Consider the following 17,925-nt stretch of genomic DNA (forward strand, 5'->3'; position numbering starts at 1 on the left):
CCATTTGAATATATTGCAAACTGCAAAAAATCACAATAACATAAATCCCAAAACTATTTAAAACTGAGGAATGAAGTATTCTTATTAACGCAAATGAAAAGTCAGTGCAGAAAGATATAATTATTCCAATATTTCTTGTATTTTGGTTACCACAGCATTTATCTAAATTAGATAATTAAAAAGTAGAGAGCATAACTGCATGTGGCTCTAATTTCAGCTATATAGTTCCAGTGCATAATACAACATACTATTCCAGACAAGGGGTTCAAAGGAAGTTCTGTACACACTCCTTTAAAAGTGCAAAATGTGTTAAACTCACAAATATTAAAGTCACGAATGTTTTAAGATAACTAATTACATCTATGTAAATCTTGTAAATTATTATAAAAATATTAAAACTAAATATATAGTTTATTCACAATAATGTCATTCTATACCATTTCAATCAAACTGACTTAGCTCACACTGCCAGATGAAAATAACCTCTGACAAATTTTTGTAACATTAATAAATGCTTCTACCAGGATGCATCTGATAACCACTTCTAAAAGACTGCAGTAGCTCCAACTGTCAGGTTACTGTTGTTGCTGTTCCAATTCATATTGATGGTTTTTGGAAAGGCTTTATAAGATATAACTTTTCCCCACGAGGGCTAGTATATATAGGTGCACGCTTATAATGCTCCACCAACTCATCTAAAGTATTGAACCTACGCTGACCTATACAGAACACACCTTCATCCACGTGGACTCTGAAATGTTTATTCCTTGTTGGTGCCTTTAGTGAAACAGAATAATCACCCACCTACAAATAATAAAGTACAATTAGTTCTTTCCACATTGAAACTAATAAAATAAGTAGGATTAGAAGACATTATACCTTGACAAAGCAAATCTAAACATAAGATAGGCTTTGCACTGTATGAATTTATTGTAGAATAGTTTTTATGTAAATAAAGAATTTCTTAATAATAAATTGACTTATTATTAAATCATGGAAACAGACATGTGATTGTTACTAACAAGATTTTCATCACTGCAGAATACACAAATATAAAACTAAACTTGCATTACAAGTGAGAATAATGATAAAAATGCAGAACTTAGCAGTCTTTTCAGGCCACAGAATAAATGTTATGCTCACCAAGAACTGAGGTTCAGACCAATCCAACAGGAGAGATCAAAGAGTCCTTCAATATTTGAACATGGCAAGATTTAAGGTATTCCATTATTGTAATGTGGCAAAATATTGCCAAATTACAAATGCCAGTAGTTTGGTAGTAGCAAAATAACAAACAAATCCTCCCCCCCAAAAAAAATTTAAATATGCTGGAATACCACAATTAAATCAGCTAGAGGTCTGTCTAAATCATATATTTGCAAATTTACCATGAGATAAGTAATGAAAAGTTTTAACCTTTTTTTTTTCTTATTCATAGCAAATAAACACTGAATGAAAATAGCACGCAAGACCACAAACTGGAGCTAATCTTTCTTCAGCATTTCAAAGCACTACTAAACTTTGAAATGCCAAATGCATAAGGTACATATGCATAGGTTATTTATTATACATAACAATGAGACCCAATTTTAGAGTGACATATGACTGTTTTGTTGACTTATGAATATACAGTTACGTATATTCATAAGTCAACATTCCAATGAGTTACGTTCCTGAGAAATGTCGCGAATACTGAGTTATGGCTCCCATAGTAATAAAGAGGTTCCGTTCCAAAGTATGAAATATATAAGAAAAACTAGTCTAAAATTTTGTCTACGTATGTATTATATGTACCTTCATAATATGACTATGTACATAGACAGTACATAGTGAAATGCAAGCATATGGCATCGAAATGAAAATAAGAAACAATTTAATATTAAATGTAATATTCATTAGAAATTTCAAACAAATCTTTCAAACCAGCACCTTTGCTAGCAAAAAAACTTATCCCGCCAGTGCTATCACCAGTTTCGCTAAAGTGTTGATAAAGGTGTTTTGCCTTTTCACGAATGATGAGTGAACTTAACGGAATTTTATTTTGAGTTCTGTCTTCTATCCACAGATTTAAAGCCTTTTCCATTTTTTCTAATTTAACATCACGAGTTACAGAGCACAATTTTTGAAGCAATTAGCGTGTTTTCACGGACACTACAGCGGATTTTTTCTTCCGATATTTTGATTGATCGTACCGTTGACTCATTGATTTTATAATGTTTTGTCATTGAGGAGACACTTTCACCATTAGAAATTTTATCTAATAACTCAATTTTATTCGCTAATGTCATCACCTTCTTTGATATATTCACATTTCTCTTGTTATTCGTAGCCATATTTTTGTAGGGGTTAGAAAGAACTTGTCCACAATAAAGTCACTTTCTTCCGTTAACACACTCGAAAAAGTCTGTTTTACACTGCAAAACAGTAGATTTATCATTTTTGTAAGCATATCAATTTATAAATTGAAAAATTTATTCAATTTATAAGTGTATAAATTAAAAGCAAACAACGAAACCTTCCATGACAAGCGCATAACACATACTGAACAAGGATTAGCGAGAAGCATCCACGCTAGCGATTTTGTCACCCTCCCACCCACTGAGTGCAGTTTTGACGGGGAAAGATAATTTTAGCCACGCCCATGTTTTTTTAAGGCCGAAAATATTCACGGTGCTTTAAAATTCACATTTTTTAAGGTCTCATTTTATATTAAATCGGCAACCGCGAATAGCGGGGGTTTACTGTACAACACAGCAAAAATATCAAGAGAGAAAACAGAAGTTTAATGAATAAATGAGGAAAATGAAAAGTTGGTTCCGTGAGTTTGAAGTTGGACAGTAAAAGTATGTTAACTGGTAGTGGCATGTGTTCAGACTGCTTTAGAAGAGAGTGGGAATGATAGAAGCCAATTCAGAAGAACAGTGCCTATGGACGTATCTATAGAAAAGGCATACAGAAGAAACATAACATCTATAAGACACAGAGACTCTATTAGAAGCCTAAGAGAATCTAGAAGCCTGAGAGAGGCTTTGGGGGCACTGTCCCAGATATACCATGGCGGTACAGAGTGAACAGCTGTTTGGAAGAAACATAATGCTGAGAGTGAAAGAAAAAGCAACCCAGTTTTTTTACATGCAGAGGATGCAATATTTGTAATGTGCTTATGTCAAGAGAGATTAGAAGTCAGGGTAATCCCCAATAGAGATATATGATCTTGCCTGGAAATCAGAGTGGAGTGTTGTTGAAGATACAATCACTAAGTTGTGATCTGAAGTGCCTAAAGTACCATCACTTCGACCATGTACTTATTCCCAACCTCGTGTTGTTGTTTGAGAGAAAAAGATCAAGCGCATTGGCTGTATGGTTAGGATTGTTTGGTATTCTGGTAGGTAAATGAACAATATGTGCAAGGTCATTAGTAATTGCAAAAGCCTCAACATCTTGGCCAGCTGGAGTTGTGAACATTAAAATCGCCAAGGAAAAAATTACTTCACTGTTAGGAAAGTTGGACTGGAGAAAGTCAAAGAGCTCCAAATGATTAGTGGAATTGGGAAAATGCTAGAGACAACAAATGAATGAGGCAGAGAGATTTTAAGCCAGAGAATATCAAAAAGAGGAGATCCCAAATTACTAAGTCTCTGACAGGGAATACCGGAACGGACATATGCACAAGTACCACCTTTGAAGCAAAAGGAATCATACAGCGAATAATTTGGACAACTGAAATGAGCAGTGGTTAAATCAACTGATAACCGGGATTATGTCTGAAAAAGTACATGGGGTTTGGCAGAGTAAGTGGAAATGGACATCATTGAGATTAGACCTGAGACACATATATTTGTGAAATGAATTAGGAAGTGTTTGGGAGGTTTAAATGTTTTAGCAGATAAGTTTGTTCTATTAGTTAGGCAATTTAACCCCAGGGGCTCATATCTGGTGAGTATGGGCTTGGCAAACCCAGGGTCCCAAGTGGGATATCATCATTCTTCTCTTTCTTGGCGATTCCTCTCTCTCTCTCTCTCTCAGGGGAATTTTTTTTTTTTTTTTTTTTGGCTGGTGCAGCATAAGCCTCAGGCTTCCTTGCACCATATGGCTGCTAATAATAATAATAATTCATGGAGTAAAGAAAGGCTGGGATGGTCATGCTATATGAATTAATAAAATTTTTGGATATGACACACACATGGTAAGAATATACCCAGCTCTGACATAACATAGCCTCAACAATGATCCCCCCCTCACATACACCCTACTCGGACCCTCTAAAAATAAAGCAGTAACCTCGATATGTAAGGATAAGGAAGACTGGATCTCATCATGATCTACATCATAACCTCAAAAGACATCAATCATGCTGCAAGAAATAGGATGGGGGGGGGGGGTTGCCCAAGCTTTGCTCTGGAGACTGAACCAACACGTCAATCCTCCAGTAAGCAAAGCGGTGGTATTGCACCCGTTAATGTATCTACCACCACACCTCAACCCCCTGCTTACGTTGGTTTGCAGCTGGGTGGTCACCTACAGTGTGCTAAGTGCCATATTTCAAGACTTGCACATGGTGATTATACCCAGGGTTACTAATAGTCCCACCACTTGAATGTGCAATCAGAGGATTTGCCTGTCACAGACTAACCAGAATTCGTTGAAATTAGGTCTACTGGACTTGAGTGTCATTCGAATATCAATTCCATCAGCGTTTTAGATTCCCAGGTGGCAAGCATAGAGCTAGGCATATCTGAGAGAATGTCTGCGACAGCCTCAAATTATGGTCACCAATAATTTGACCACTACGAAACAATGAAAAATGGTGTGTGTTTGTGTGTTCGCACGCACATTTGCAAGAGCAGAACAGTGAGAAAAAGGCGACCCTAGCACATCTTTTCAAAATTCTCTGGAATGCAAATTCATCAATGAGGTCAATAACTATTTAACCTCACCTAGAAATATTTAAGTTAATGATCTGATATTATGTATATATACAGGTAACCCTCGTACAACACAGTAGTTAGGTTCCCATAAAATATCATGTGCAAAATCGTGTTATACAGGACTAAGAAAAAGTACAAAAGGGGGGGATACGTTCCAAAAGCTAACAAAAATACACTATTTCATTAACAAAAAAATACACCATTCTAGATTTCGTGTATCTTCTGCTCTTGTTCAAAAATCAGTAATCTGTTTGTTTGTTTGATAAATCCGCGTGAATTTCATCCTATGGAACTAAGCATTTTTGAAGTCCCTTTTTGAACTTTAGTCTCCTTTCATTCAAAAAATAAGATTCTAATTGCTCGGCTAACTTTGCCTTCCCATATGCTTTTTAATGTAAAATTTGGAAGTTTAGAATTTTCATCTGTGCTATCATCCTCTGAATTGATTTGGTTTTACCTCCGATGCCATTTCCACCAAATCCACTTTGCCATCCTCTTTTTCTACCAGTAATTCTTGAATGTCTTCCGTAATCATATCTTTTTTTTATTTTTTTAGGAGGAGAATCAGCAACAAAGGAAATATTACTCTTTGTATATTGACTATAAATTGTGTCCTGAGGTCAATTTTCTGTTTTGCTGGGTGAAAATCCCGAGTTTCCGGGAGAAAAATCATGCTACCCTCGCCTGAGCCCAACTAACTCAGCCATGTTGTGAAAAAGACCCATAAAAATTCCTCCTGTCAGACAGGATTCGAACTCAGGTCTTTTCCACCCGGTGTGGGGCGGAGGGCGATTCTATCAACTGTGCTACCCATGAGGGCTTCAGTAATCATATCATCAAAACCTTCCCCTAGTACCGACGTAGCAAGTTACAATACTGTATGATACCTAGTACAGTATCACACCGATTCTGATTGATTGATTGATTGATTTAATTTTTATGGCGCAAAACCGATTCTGATTTTAAATGATTTAATGAGTTTTAAAGGTGGATATAATGCCTTGATCTAATGGCTGAATGAAAGAAGTTGTATTAACCTAGTACAGTGGCACGCAAACTTATTTCACTCGCAACCCCCCTTTATTAAATATAAAATTGACGCAATCCCTCAATGTAAAGCCCGAGGTGATGACCAGATTTTTAGAAGAAAAATGGCATTTTATAAATTATGTAAGTAGAAAATTTTATTTGAGTACTGAGAGATGAATAAAAAAATTTTGTTTAATGTTTTAATTGAATACAGAAAAAACATCTAATCTTATTCTTCAATTAAGATTACAAAACAATAAAAAATTAACAATTACAAAACAAAGCAATTAATGAGGACGAGCCTGGATAACCAATAATATTTGGTTCATATTTTGGCACAATGTTTGATTTACAAATCTCATGTCATCTTCTGGATCAAGCCTGGAACGCTTTTTGATTTATATAGCTGTTAATTTCGAGAAGCCAACCTCACATAAATATGTAGACCTGAAAGGTAGCAATGTTTGAATCGCCATTTTCGATAATTCTGAATACTCGTCTCGAAGAGAAAGCCAAAAATTTTCACAAGTTGTAGTCTTGAAACGAGCACTTATTGCTTCGTCAGATGAAAGTTCAATAAGATCTTCCTTTTGCTCAATGGTAATTTCGGGACATGAAGAAATTTCAAAAGCAAAGGGATCACGAATCCAATACAACTTTTTCTTTTCTGGAGATACATTAAATCATTTGGAAAAATTCTTAATTAGCATTGTTAGGTGGGTGGCAATGATATCCTTAAATAGTAAAATGTCAATATTATAACAAAATCAGATATTATAGAACAAATAGAAAATAGGGGGGGGGGGTGAGATGGTTTGGACATCTGCTGCACATGAATGAAGTGGCCTAAAATTATATATGAGTGGATCCCACAAAGGAAGAGAAGGCGAGGATGCCCTAGAAAAACATGGAAGGGAGGTGCACTATCAGCCATGAGAAAGAGAATTTTGAAAGCTGAAGATGCCCACATCCAGTGATTTTGGAAAATGGGAAAGACAAGGTGGCGATCTGCTGTATTAAGTCGAACACAGATAGATAGATAGATAAAATCAGAAAAGCATGGGAACATTTCAGTATTATACTGCTCAAATTCAGTATTCCAAAGATTAAGCTTCCCTTTGAAAGTTTCTATTTTGTCACTGAGTATTAATATTAAATATATCAACAAGGGAACTAAGTTTTCCAAGCCATTTTTGATTTGTAAACAATTGAACAAGGTTCTTATTTTTATCCAATAAAAACAGAAAAAACTTCATGTTTGAGGTCAAAAAGACAAAGCAACACTTTACCACTGGACAACCACCTCACTTTCGTATATAAAAGAAGCACTTGCTGGCCTGACGTAACCAAGTGGTCAGGAGCGAGAATGCATAGCATGTGTTCCTTGAGTGGACCGAGGTTCAAGCCCGTGACTACTAAATACGATAAATATTTTTATTGACGATTTATTGTAAACTCTACTGACTTGGTTGTCGCACCGGAGTATAAACAGAAATTTTAATTTCATTACAAAGCATTGTAAAAAGTCTGCTATTTAAGCATCTACTTTTTAATAAAGCTTATCACATCTTTCAAAACTTAGTGCAAATCAGTTTGCATTTCCTTTGCTACTAATGTTTCCCTATGTATAATTCAATGATTCAAAACAATTTACAGCAATACAGCCGCACCATCAGTACAAATCGCAAATCAGTTGTTCCACATTAGATTGTTTGTTTGAAAGAAAATATTTATAACATCAAAAATCTTCTCGCCCGTCCTTCTTCTTTCAAAAGCTTGGCAAAATAGAAAATCTTCCAAAGTATCTCTCTCATCTGACATACAATAAGTCGAGCAAGGTTTATAATATCTGTGAATTCATCTAACTGCGTTGCAAAAACTGCACTTTCTCTCAATCGATTTAATAAACTGAATTTTATGTTGTCCGCGATAACTGTAATACGCTGCGAGACTGTGGTGGCTCTGGATAGAGGGATAGTATTTAAATCATTGCTGTACTTTTCTCCATGCATAATTGAAATAATTTTTATAGTAGCAGGAAGAACAAGAGATTTAGCAATAGTATGTGATTTCAATTTTTTTCCTATTAAATATGAAACTTGCAACGATTCTCTTAAAGCTTTACAAGGAACTGCAGTGTTTCTTCATGAAAGATTTCAGACCTTGTATGGCGTCGGCGTCTCTTTTGAAAAGGATTCAGTATTTTTCATTATCTCTGGATGTTTCGTGTCTGTCTTTTTCATTTAATAGGTTTCATGCTTTCGTTAGCCAGTTTTTCATAACATATTACACACAGGACTTTGCTCATCATCAACAACACTGTATTTCATAAATTCTTCTTGATATTTTCTACTCTTTTTGATTTGGAATATGATGGCTCTCTAACAGAAATTGGTAGTTGCATACACTTGAAATAACGTTAGCATCCAAATTTTCATATGATACATTTCTTACCCTTTCAGCTTCTGATGTATCTGTAGCAACATTATTGTGGTCACTCCTCGACCGTTTTGTTCTGATTACCCAGTTGCCATGGTAAAATATAAAAATATAACACATCCGAGTTGATGTGAAAGCACCGAAAATTTGCTCCTTTGGGATTACAATTCAGCAATTGAGTAGTACTGAGAAGTATTAATACATACTCAGAAGTCACACTAGCCATCTGCTTTCTGTGTGTCTATTAGCCAATGAGCAAATTAAGGCGTATTACTCACAAGGACAATAAGTAAGAAAGCCACTTGTATTGCATGTGAATCATCATCATCAGCCATTTTCAATCCACTGCAGGATGAAGGCCTCAACAGCAACTTTCCAGTTCCTTTTGTTTTGAGCACTGGCCATCCATTTACTACCCACAAACTCATGAATTTCATCTATCCATCTCCACCTTTGTCTTCCAGGTTTTCTTCTAGCTCCTCTTGGATACCATTCTGTTATTTTCTTAGTCCATCTGTCATCATGTCTTCGGGCTATGTGTCCTGCCCAAGACCATTTTAGTTCTTTAGTTTTGATAAGAATGTCCTTTACTTGAGTTTGTTGCCTAATCCACGTGTTTCTCTTCTTATCTAACAGTCTGATTCCCAATATGATTCGTTCCATTCTTCGCTGTGTAGTTCTCAGCTTCTCTTCCATTCTTTTGGTGAGTGCCCAAGTTTCACTTCCATAAGTCATAGTGGGAAGTATACATTGGTTCATTATTTTATATTTCAGACAAACTGGGATATTGCTCTTCAGTATGTGACTATATTTCCTGAATGCTATCCATCCAAAATTTATTCTTCTCTTGACTTCCAGCCATTTATCATTATTACAGCTAATAACCTTTTCAATTACTGCTCCTTCAATCATTATTTCCCTTTCTGTGGCATACTTGTTCATCATTACTTTTGTTTTAGCCATATTCATCTTTAGTCCAAAATCCTAGCTGTGCATAACTGATTAAGATTTTCCTCTAATTCTTTGGGATCATGGCTTATGACCACAATGTCATCTGAAAATTGTAAATGGTTTAGGTACTCTCCGTTCACATTGACTCCTTTCTGCGACCAGTCTAATCTTCTGAAAGCTTCCTCAAGGGCAGCAGTAAACAGCTTCGGAGATATTGTGTCTCCTTGTCGAACTCCTTTCTCAATTTTAAATTTCCTACTGTCTTTGTTAGCCTAATAAAGGAGGTAGCACTCTCATATATTTTCTTCAAAATCATAATATATGGGGTATCAATGCCTTGTCTTTCTAGTGCCCGAAACATTGCCTTATGCTGTATGGAGTCAAATGTCTTTTCATAATGCCAGGCATAATGGTGTTTTATATTCATTTGCTTTCTCCATTAGCTGTGATATTACGTGAAGGTGATCCATAGTTGAGAATCGTGTCCTAAAGCCAGCTTGCTCTTTCGGTTGATTCTCATCAAGTATTCTTTCTAATCTGTTAGTAATGACCCTTGTGAACAACTTGTAGATGTGGGATAACAAGCTAATTGGTCTATAATTTCCAATTTCTGATTTATCTCCTTTCTTATGCAGCAAAACTATGATTGCATTATTCCACTGCTTAGGCGTCACACCTTTTCTAATGCACTTTGTGAAGAGCCTTGCCAGTTTTTGTGTTATGTCTCTTCCTCCCAATTTTAGCAACTCTACAGTAACTTCATCTTCCCCTGGGGCTTTCTGATTCTTCATTTTCTTCAATGCATGTTCTACCTCATCAGGAAGAATATCGGGTATGTTGTATGTGTTGCTACTTTGCAATCATGTTCCCCACTGCTGGCATCATTCCCCTGATCCTTGTATAATTCTCTATAGTAGTCTTCTGCTATTTGAATTATGCCTTCTCTGCTGTTTATAAGTACACCATCGCTATTCTTCAGTTTCAGTATCATTTGTCTTTCTGTATTACTGCTCTTGGCTGCTGATTTAAATCCTTTGTTTTCCCTTAATGCTTGTTCTACTTTTCTTGTGTTAAATCTTATGTCCTCTCTGAGTCTCTTTCTAATGGCTTTGCATAACTCAGTATACTCAATTTTCTCCCTGTCAGTGTTTTTCTTGCTCTTCATTTGTCGTCTTCGGTTTATCATAACAAGTGTTTCTTGACTAATTTTTTCTTCTTTGGATTTCTTTTTCCCTATAGGTTTCTTGGGCTTTATCACTTTCAAAAAGTTGTAATATTCCTCGTCGATATCTTGGTCCTCAGCAGTCTGCAGAAGCTCATACTTGTTCTTAAGTTCCAGTACATACTGCTTTTTCTCCTCTTCTGTTATCTCAAAGACCTTTGTATTATTTACTCGAGTCAGTTTTTTCCTTTCCTTTCCTACATCTATATCAAGTGCACATCTTACCATTCTGTGATCACTTCCAACGTTTACCTTATTCAGGACGGTAACATCATTCACAATATATCTTCTGTTAGTGAGGATGAAGTCGATTTCATTAGTAGTTAATCCATTTGGACTCTTCCATGTCCACTTTCTGTTCACCCTTTTCTTGAAAAAAAGTGTTCATTACTGACAGTCCTTGAGATTCTGCAAATTCCACAAGTCTTTCACCTCTTTCATTTCTTTCACCAATTCCAAAATTTCCTATAGTTCCCCTTTCTGCGCTGTTTTGAACCTTAGCATTGAAGTCCCCCATAATAATAGTGTAGTGGGTTTTTTGCTCATCTAGAAGACTCAATTTCGGCGTACATTTCTTCAACCTCTTCATCATCATGGCTCGATGTTGGTGCATAAATCATTATAATCTTTAGCTTGTATCTCTTAGAAATCTTGAGTATTAGTCTTGACACTCTTGGTGATGTACTTTTGAATTCCAAAATGTTGTTTTTAAAATCTTTATGGACCAGAAACCCAACTCCACCGTCACTCTTTCGCTGTTTCCATTGGTGTACAGCAGATTTCCACTTGATAAACTTATAAGTGTTTCATTTCTTCTTCTTGTTTCAGCCAAACCGATGATACTCCAATTCACATTTTCTAATTCCTTTTCCAGCTGTAATATCCTGTCATCACCAATGAGTGTTCTTACGTTATAACAGGCCAAGTTCAGTTTCCGTACATGGCAGCCTGGTTGTACCCAGAGATTCTTAGCACCCTCTGCTTCCACTCTGATCCTCTCGCTGCCGTAAGAGGGAGAGTGAAAGCTGCTGGGGACTGAGGGCCATTTGTTTCGTCGTGCTTTCATATGCTGGAGGGTTTGGTCTTTTCCTCTTCACGCTGACCAGGCGTCTTGAAGAGAACCACTCTACACGTTCGTTGCCACCTAAGTGACATAACAGGGCTTACCATCGAGAAGGTGTGCATGACTGGATTTTAGGGAGGCAGGCCAACCGGACTTCTCCTAAATCTTCTGTAATAGAGATATTGGATCCATCAGTGTTGTATGTGAAACCACCCTAAAAATAAAGAGTGGCAATAGGGTTCATTCGTATCTCAGACTTCGTTCGAGTAGTAAGGTCTCTACACCTACATATTGAAAAAATAATCTTAACAGGTTTTTTAGCCTTTATGTACACAATAACTAATTTTATTTAAAAATTTCCATGACCCCTTTAATTTATCCAACGACCCCTGTGGGGGTCAGCGCCCCCATAGTTTGCGCACCACTGACCTAGTACAACTGTGGTGGTAGGAACATAACTTCAATGTTTGGATGACTTAAACCTTTTGAATGGCCTGGTGTACTATCCAATAGTAATAAAACTGAAAACTCATTTTTTGCACAATTTCAACAAGCACAAATTCAATAGCGCAGAATGCAACGCAGGGATTTCCCAACAAAATAAAATACAAGGATTTCTCAATTTTTTTTTTTTTTTACTACCGAATCAACAGCGGGGATTCAAAAGGGTGGAAATGTTGAAAAATTACATCTAACATAATAGCAGAGTTTTCCCTGCACAAAAGCTCAAAATTACTACTATGCAAGGTTTACCAAAATTCTCCAACCGTGTTATATATGTACCGTATTGTGCGAGGTTTTCCGCAATTTATCAATCGTGTTAGAGCGAAATGGTGTTGTAGAAATACCATGTTATACGGGGGTTGCCTGAATACTACTTAGTCTCGTGATTTAATGTAGATTTATTTGTTTTTTCTGAATCCATCAGTTTCTAAACTAGAGCAATGAATACAGACAGCAGTTCTCTGTATTCATTGCTGAAGAAGACAGGTCTGATTCATTGTAAAATCTCATATTTCAAGGCAAAGAAACAAAACAAATCCACAGTAAAATGAAAGCTATGTACGGGTAGGATTGCCCATCATAATAAGACTACAAAAAACTGGAAAAGGCAGTTCAGGTGTGGGCAAAGCAGTGCGCAAAATGACCGAAGGGATGGAAGACCCACCTCAACCACAGTCCCTGCCATTATGGCTAGAGTGAGACAGCTAGCCCTTGAAGACAGTGAAGATGTGTGACTATAAATTTTATAACAAATGAAGTGAATATTAGTAACGAGTTTGCACCATAATGTGCAAGTTCCTGCACTTTTAAGGTGGCAGCCGAATGAATTCCAAGATTGATGATGTCTCAAAAGTCCCAGAGGAAAGAGTGTTCCAGACAATTGTGAAGATTTGTAGGCAGCGAGCGTGTTGATAATTTTTTGACTCACAATGACCCAGAAACTTCATCAACTTCAAAAAAAGCCAAGTTCAATTGTTTACCAAGTGGGACTCTAAAGGTATCATCCTTACAGATTAGCTCCCAAAAGGCAACGGCACCACCATCTGATTCAGGTGTTTAAGGCTTTAAATGGATTGGGCAAGCACGATGCAAATGGGATTTTTCCTCTTGTTCAGATTACTCACCTTGAGGGGACATAAATTTAAATTGAGCAAGGATGTTTGCAGAATAGATGTTTGTTTGTTATTTGATTTTTAGGAACATTAGCAACTAAGGCCATTGCTCGGGGGATATGTGGTGGTCATTCCCTGACCTTTCCGCATCCTCTGTATTTGGTGGTCACGGGCTCAAACCCCGGTCAAATCAAGAAGCGTGTACTACACACTGCTGCTCCTGCCCACCTGGCTACGGAGGCGCCTAGAATAGATGTGCAGGAGAGTTTGCCTTTAGGAGTGGGTGGTTGATTGTTTGAACAACTTTCCACCTGTTGTTGTGGAAGTTGATGGTTTAAATAAATTTAAGGAAAAACTAAAACTATTGGTGGTTATGTTTGTTATTTGGTTTTTAGTTGTATTAGCAACTAAGGCCATATTGCTCCGGGATATGTGGTGGTCATTCCCTGACCTTTCCGCATCCTCCGTATTTTGTGGTGATGGGCTCGAACCCCGGTCTAATCAAGAAGCGTGTGCTACGCACTGCTGCTCCTTCCCACCTGGCTACAGAGGCGGCGGTGTTTTGACATTGCAGTTATTTAGTTGGGTACAAAGTCAAAAAATTCCCATATTTGATTCAAAACAAAACTTTAGAAATTGCTAAGGAATTCAAGGCAAGTTGTGGGGAGTCTACGGATGTTAATTTGGAAACTGTTGTTGGGTGGAAAACAAAAGGCTACCATCAATACTTGTTGCATACTCAGCAGAAAAACATACTGAATTCTGACAAAACAGGTCTTTTTTTTGTCTTACAGTTCCAGATAAAACAATATGCCTTAGAAGGGGAAACGTGCTTGAGGTAAAGTGGCAAAGGAGTGTCTAACTACTTTGTGTACAAGCATGATGAGCACTCACAAAATAACTCTTGTTATGGGCAAACCTACGAAACCAATGTGTTTTAAAGGTTGGAATTTAAGCAAACTCAGTGTACATTAGAAATCAAACAATATGGCTTGGATGACTAGAAAGATAATGACAGAACTGATGATCCAGTTGGATAAAAGAATGATTTGTCAGAATAGAAAACTTATTTTATTTCTTGACAATGTCACATCTCACCCACACATTAAACTGAATAATGCTGAAATGGTGATTTTTCCTCCGAACATCACATTTGCTGCTTGACCACTAGATCAAGGAAAAGCTGCAAATTTTATAAGGTGAAATGTCGACAAATGGTTCTTGAAAATTTGATTTCAAAACTTGAAGAATAAAAAAAAGTTGTTCAAAAGTTTGCAAAAGTATAGATATACCATAAGCTATAATCTCCAAGATAAATTTATTATCATTATAACCACTTAGAATTTACAAACATAACAGTACAGCATAATACTTATAACTTAAACTGGATACGAAGGAATAACTGCAACCTTTAAGCTGAAATGTCAACAAATGGTTCTTGAACACCTGATTTCAAAACTTGAAGGAAAAAAAAAAAAGTTGTTCATCTTCAAAAGTTTGCAAATAGAGTATAATATAAGAAAATAATATTATACTCTTATATTATAAAATAAAGTATAATATAAGCTATAATCTGGATCAGTGCAGCTGAGACCCTCTACAATTAAAATCTGTCCACAAAGCAGGATCTGATTTAAGTGTTAGTCAGAGTCAAAGAGTCCTGTTGGCCTCTACTGAATGGCTGTTTTTTTGGGAGCTCCTAAGTGGAATTTTATTTATTGATTTGAAATTATTATTTTTCTCTAACTTTTGATTTAAAATTAGTAGTGTAGTATTTATTTGTAATTACCTGATTAATTTGGTGTATTTGTTCTTTACTTGGCCCTCGCAATTACTTAAAAACCACAGTCAACGTCCGCTGGCACTGAGTTTTATCGAAGAGAATGTTCGAATTTTGCTGCCATTGTTTTAGTACTAATAAAGAAGATACTTGGAAGTTTCTATATGTAGCTTTGTAGCAGTGTAATCAGTATTAGAAGAGGTTTATAAACTATAATTTATAGCACTACATACATGTTTTAATAACTTAACTTTATTGCCTAGACCGTAATGTATGGCATTAATATTCATAGAGCTTTTAGTATGCGTTTTGGTACAATAGATATAGTATTGTATATATAGACAACAAACAATTAAGTATGTAGTATTGCAAATAGGTCATTGGAGAGTTCAAATCATGTAGGGTGGCGATAGATAGATAAATTTATTATCTGTTATAACCACTTAGAGTTTACAAACGTAATGGTATAGTATAATACATATAACTTAAACTTGATACTAAATACATATAAAGTAAATCTGATAGGAGATATGAAACATGTGTACTGTAAGCTCAATACTGCAATATATATATATATATATACAGTAAACCCCCGCTATTCGCGGGGGTTACATTCCTGAGAAATGTCGCGAATAACGAAAACGCGAATACTGAGTTATGGCTCCCATAGTAATAAAGAGGTTCCGTTCCAAAGTATGAAATATATAAGAAAAACTAGTTTAAAATTTTGTCTACGTATGTATTATATGTACCTTCATAATATGACTATGTACATAGACAGTACATAGTGAAATGCAAGCATATGGCATCGAAATGAAAATAAGAAACAGTTCAATATTAAATGTAATATTTATTAGAAATTTCAAACAAATCTTTCAAACCAGCGCCTTTGCTAGCTAAAAAACTTATCTCGCCAGTGCTATCACCAGTTTCGCTCAAGTGTTGATAAAGGAGTTTTGCCTTTTCGCGAATGATGAGTGAACTTAATGGAATTTTATTTTGAGTTCAGTCTTCTATCCACAGATTTAAAGCTTTTTCCATTTTTTCTAATTTAACATCACGAGTTACACAGCAATTTTTTGAAGCAATTAGCGCGTTTTCACGGACACTACGGCAGATTTTTTCTTCCGATTTCTTGATTGATCGTACCGTTAACTCATTGATTTTATAATGTTTTGCCACTGAGGAGACACTTTCACCATTAGAAAGTTTGTCTAATAACTCAATTTTATTCGCCAATGTCATCACCTTCTTTGATATTTTCACATTTCTCTTTTTATTCGTAGCCATATTTTTGTAGGGGTTAGAAAGAACTTGTCCACAATAGTCACTTTCTTCCGTTAACACACTCGAAAAAGTCTGTTTTACACTGCAAAATGGCAGATTTATCATTTTTGTAAGCATATCAATTTATAAATTGATAAATTTATTCAATTTATAAACATATAAATTAAAAGCAAACGACGAAACCTTCCATGACAAACGCATAACACATACTGAACAAGGATTAGCGAGAAACATCCACGCTCGCGAGTTTGTCACCCCTCTCCCCCCACCCACTGAGCGCTGTTTTGACCGAGAAAGATAATTTTAGCCACGCCCATGTTTTTTATGGCGGAAAATATTCACGGTGCTTTAAAATTCACATTTTTTTAGGTTTCATTTTATATTAAATTGGCGATCGCGAATACGCGAAACCGTGAATACAGATACCGCGAATAGCGGGGGTTTACTGTATATATATTTGATAATGTAAACATCATGGCAAGACCGGTGCATAGTGTTTACTGCATTAGGATACAAGGTCGAGATTCAGTATCGGGTACAGCCAATGAGAACGAAGTGAAAGAAGGAAGCCGGCTCCACCCAGTGGGCGGAGTCAATGACGTCAGACGATCACAACTGACACGCAGTGCGTGTCACCTTGTGCCGCGCCGTGTTAGTTGTGTGTGTAGCTTGTGCCGCACGTGTTAATAGTGTTTTGATGTCACGTGGTTGCGGTATAATAATTGGTCTTACTTTCATTCGTAAATTAAAGGTAAAGTTAAAAAATCTGGGGGTGTGGGGGACAGGAGCCCCCACATAGACGGGGGTCTGGGGGCAGAGCCCCCAGAAAAAAAAATTAAATTAATTTTTTTTTTCTGAAAAATAAAGTAATTTCGAAATGTCGACTGAGGAAAGTGACGTGGCCACTTTCCTCCTCTTCTGAGCCTTCTCATTGGCTGATTAGTAATTCCTAATTACATTCTTAATTACATTCGTAATTTAAAAAATTACTTATCCGAATTTCAATGTGCAATAAAAAATAAAAGTGTGCAATAAAAGTGCAATAAAAAATAAATTAAAAAAAAATTAAATTAATTTTTAAATGTCGACTGATGAAAGTGACATGGCCACTTTCCTCCTCTTCTGAGCCTTCTCATTACTAATCACTGATTAGTAATTCCTAAGTGCTTCTGCCGTATTCCTTTGTTTTAGGTATGTATTCTAATTTTTTTGTTCTGTGTTTAACCTATTTTTATTGCGCAATTTTCAATTTCGTGGTGTTTCTTCGTGGTTAATTGATGTTTGCGAAATAATCTTTTTTGCAATTCCCGGTCGAATTTTACGTTGTGCTGTATTACCTGCGGTCGAGTAAAGGGTTAGTTTTTTTTAAATTGTTCAGTTTATTTGCCTTTCATTTTAGCGAAATTTCGGTTTAAATTACCTTTTCCCCTTTCCTTTTTCATCTTCTTTTTAGCAAAATCAGACTTATTCAAATGTCACGTGACATTTCGCGAAACCGTAGAAACGTGTATTTTGGTATTTGTATTTTTCTGATTATCGGGTTTATTCTTTGTTTTCAGCCGCAACATTCGTGCTGTGCTACGTGCCATCTGCGTGTCACTTCGCATCCG

The 17,925-nt window shown here is 36.2% G+C and overlaps 1 protein-coding gene across 2 annotated transcripts in view; it reads right to left on the minus strand.

Annotated features, from left to right (window-relative positions):
- Positions 1–474: 474 nt before the first annotated feature.
- The window catches only part of dock (SH2/SH3 adaptor protein dock), a 190,154-nt gene continuing 172,703 nt past the window's right edge, over positions 475–17,925 (minus strand). For both annotated transcript variants that reach the window (XM_090382192.1, XM_090382189.1), the window contains exon 3: positions 475–804. In XM_090382192.1, coding sequence (XP_090238318.1) covers positions 598–804 — 207 coding nt within the window. In that variant the 3' untranslated portion in view covers positions 475–597. The remainder of the gene's footprint in view (positions 805–17,925) is intronic.

The sequence above is a fragment of the Mastigoproctus giganteus genome, chromosome 1, assembly GCF_048544385.1.
Source record: "Mastigoproctus giganteus isolate SK-2022 chromosome 1, ASM4854438v1, whole genome shotgun sequence".
Classification (NCBI taxonomy): domain Eukaryota; kingdom Metazoa; phylum Arthropoda; class Arachnida; order Uropygi; family Thelyphonidae; genus Mastigoproctus; species Mastigoproctus giganteus.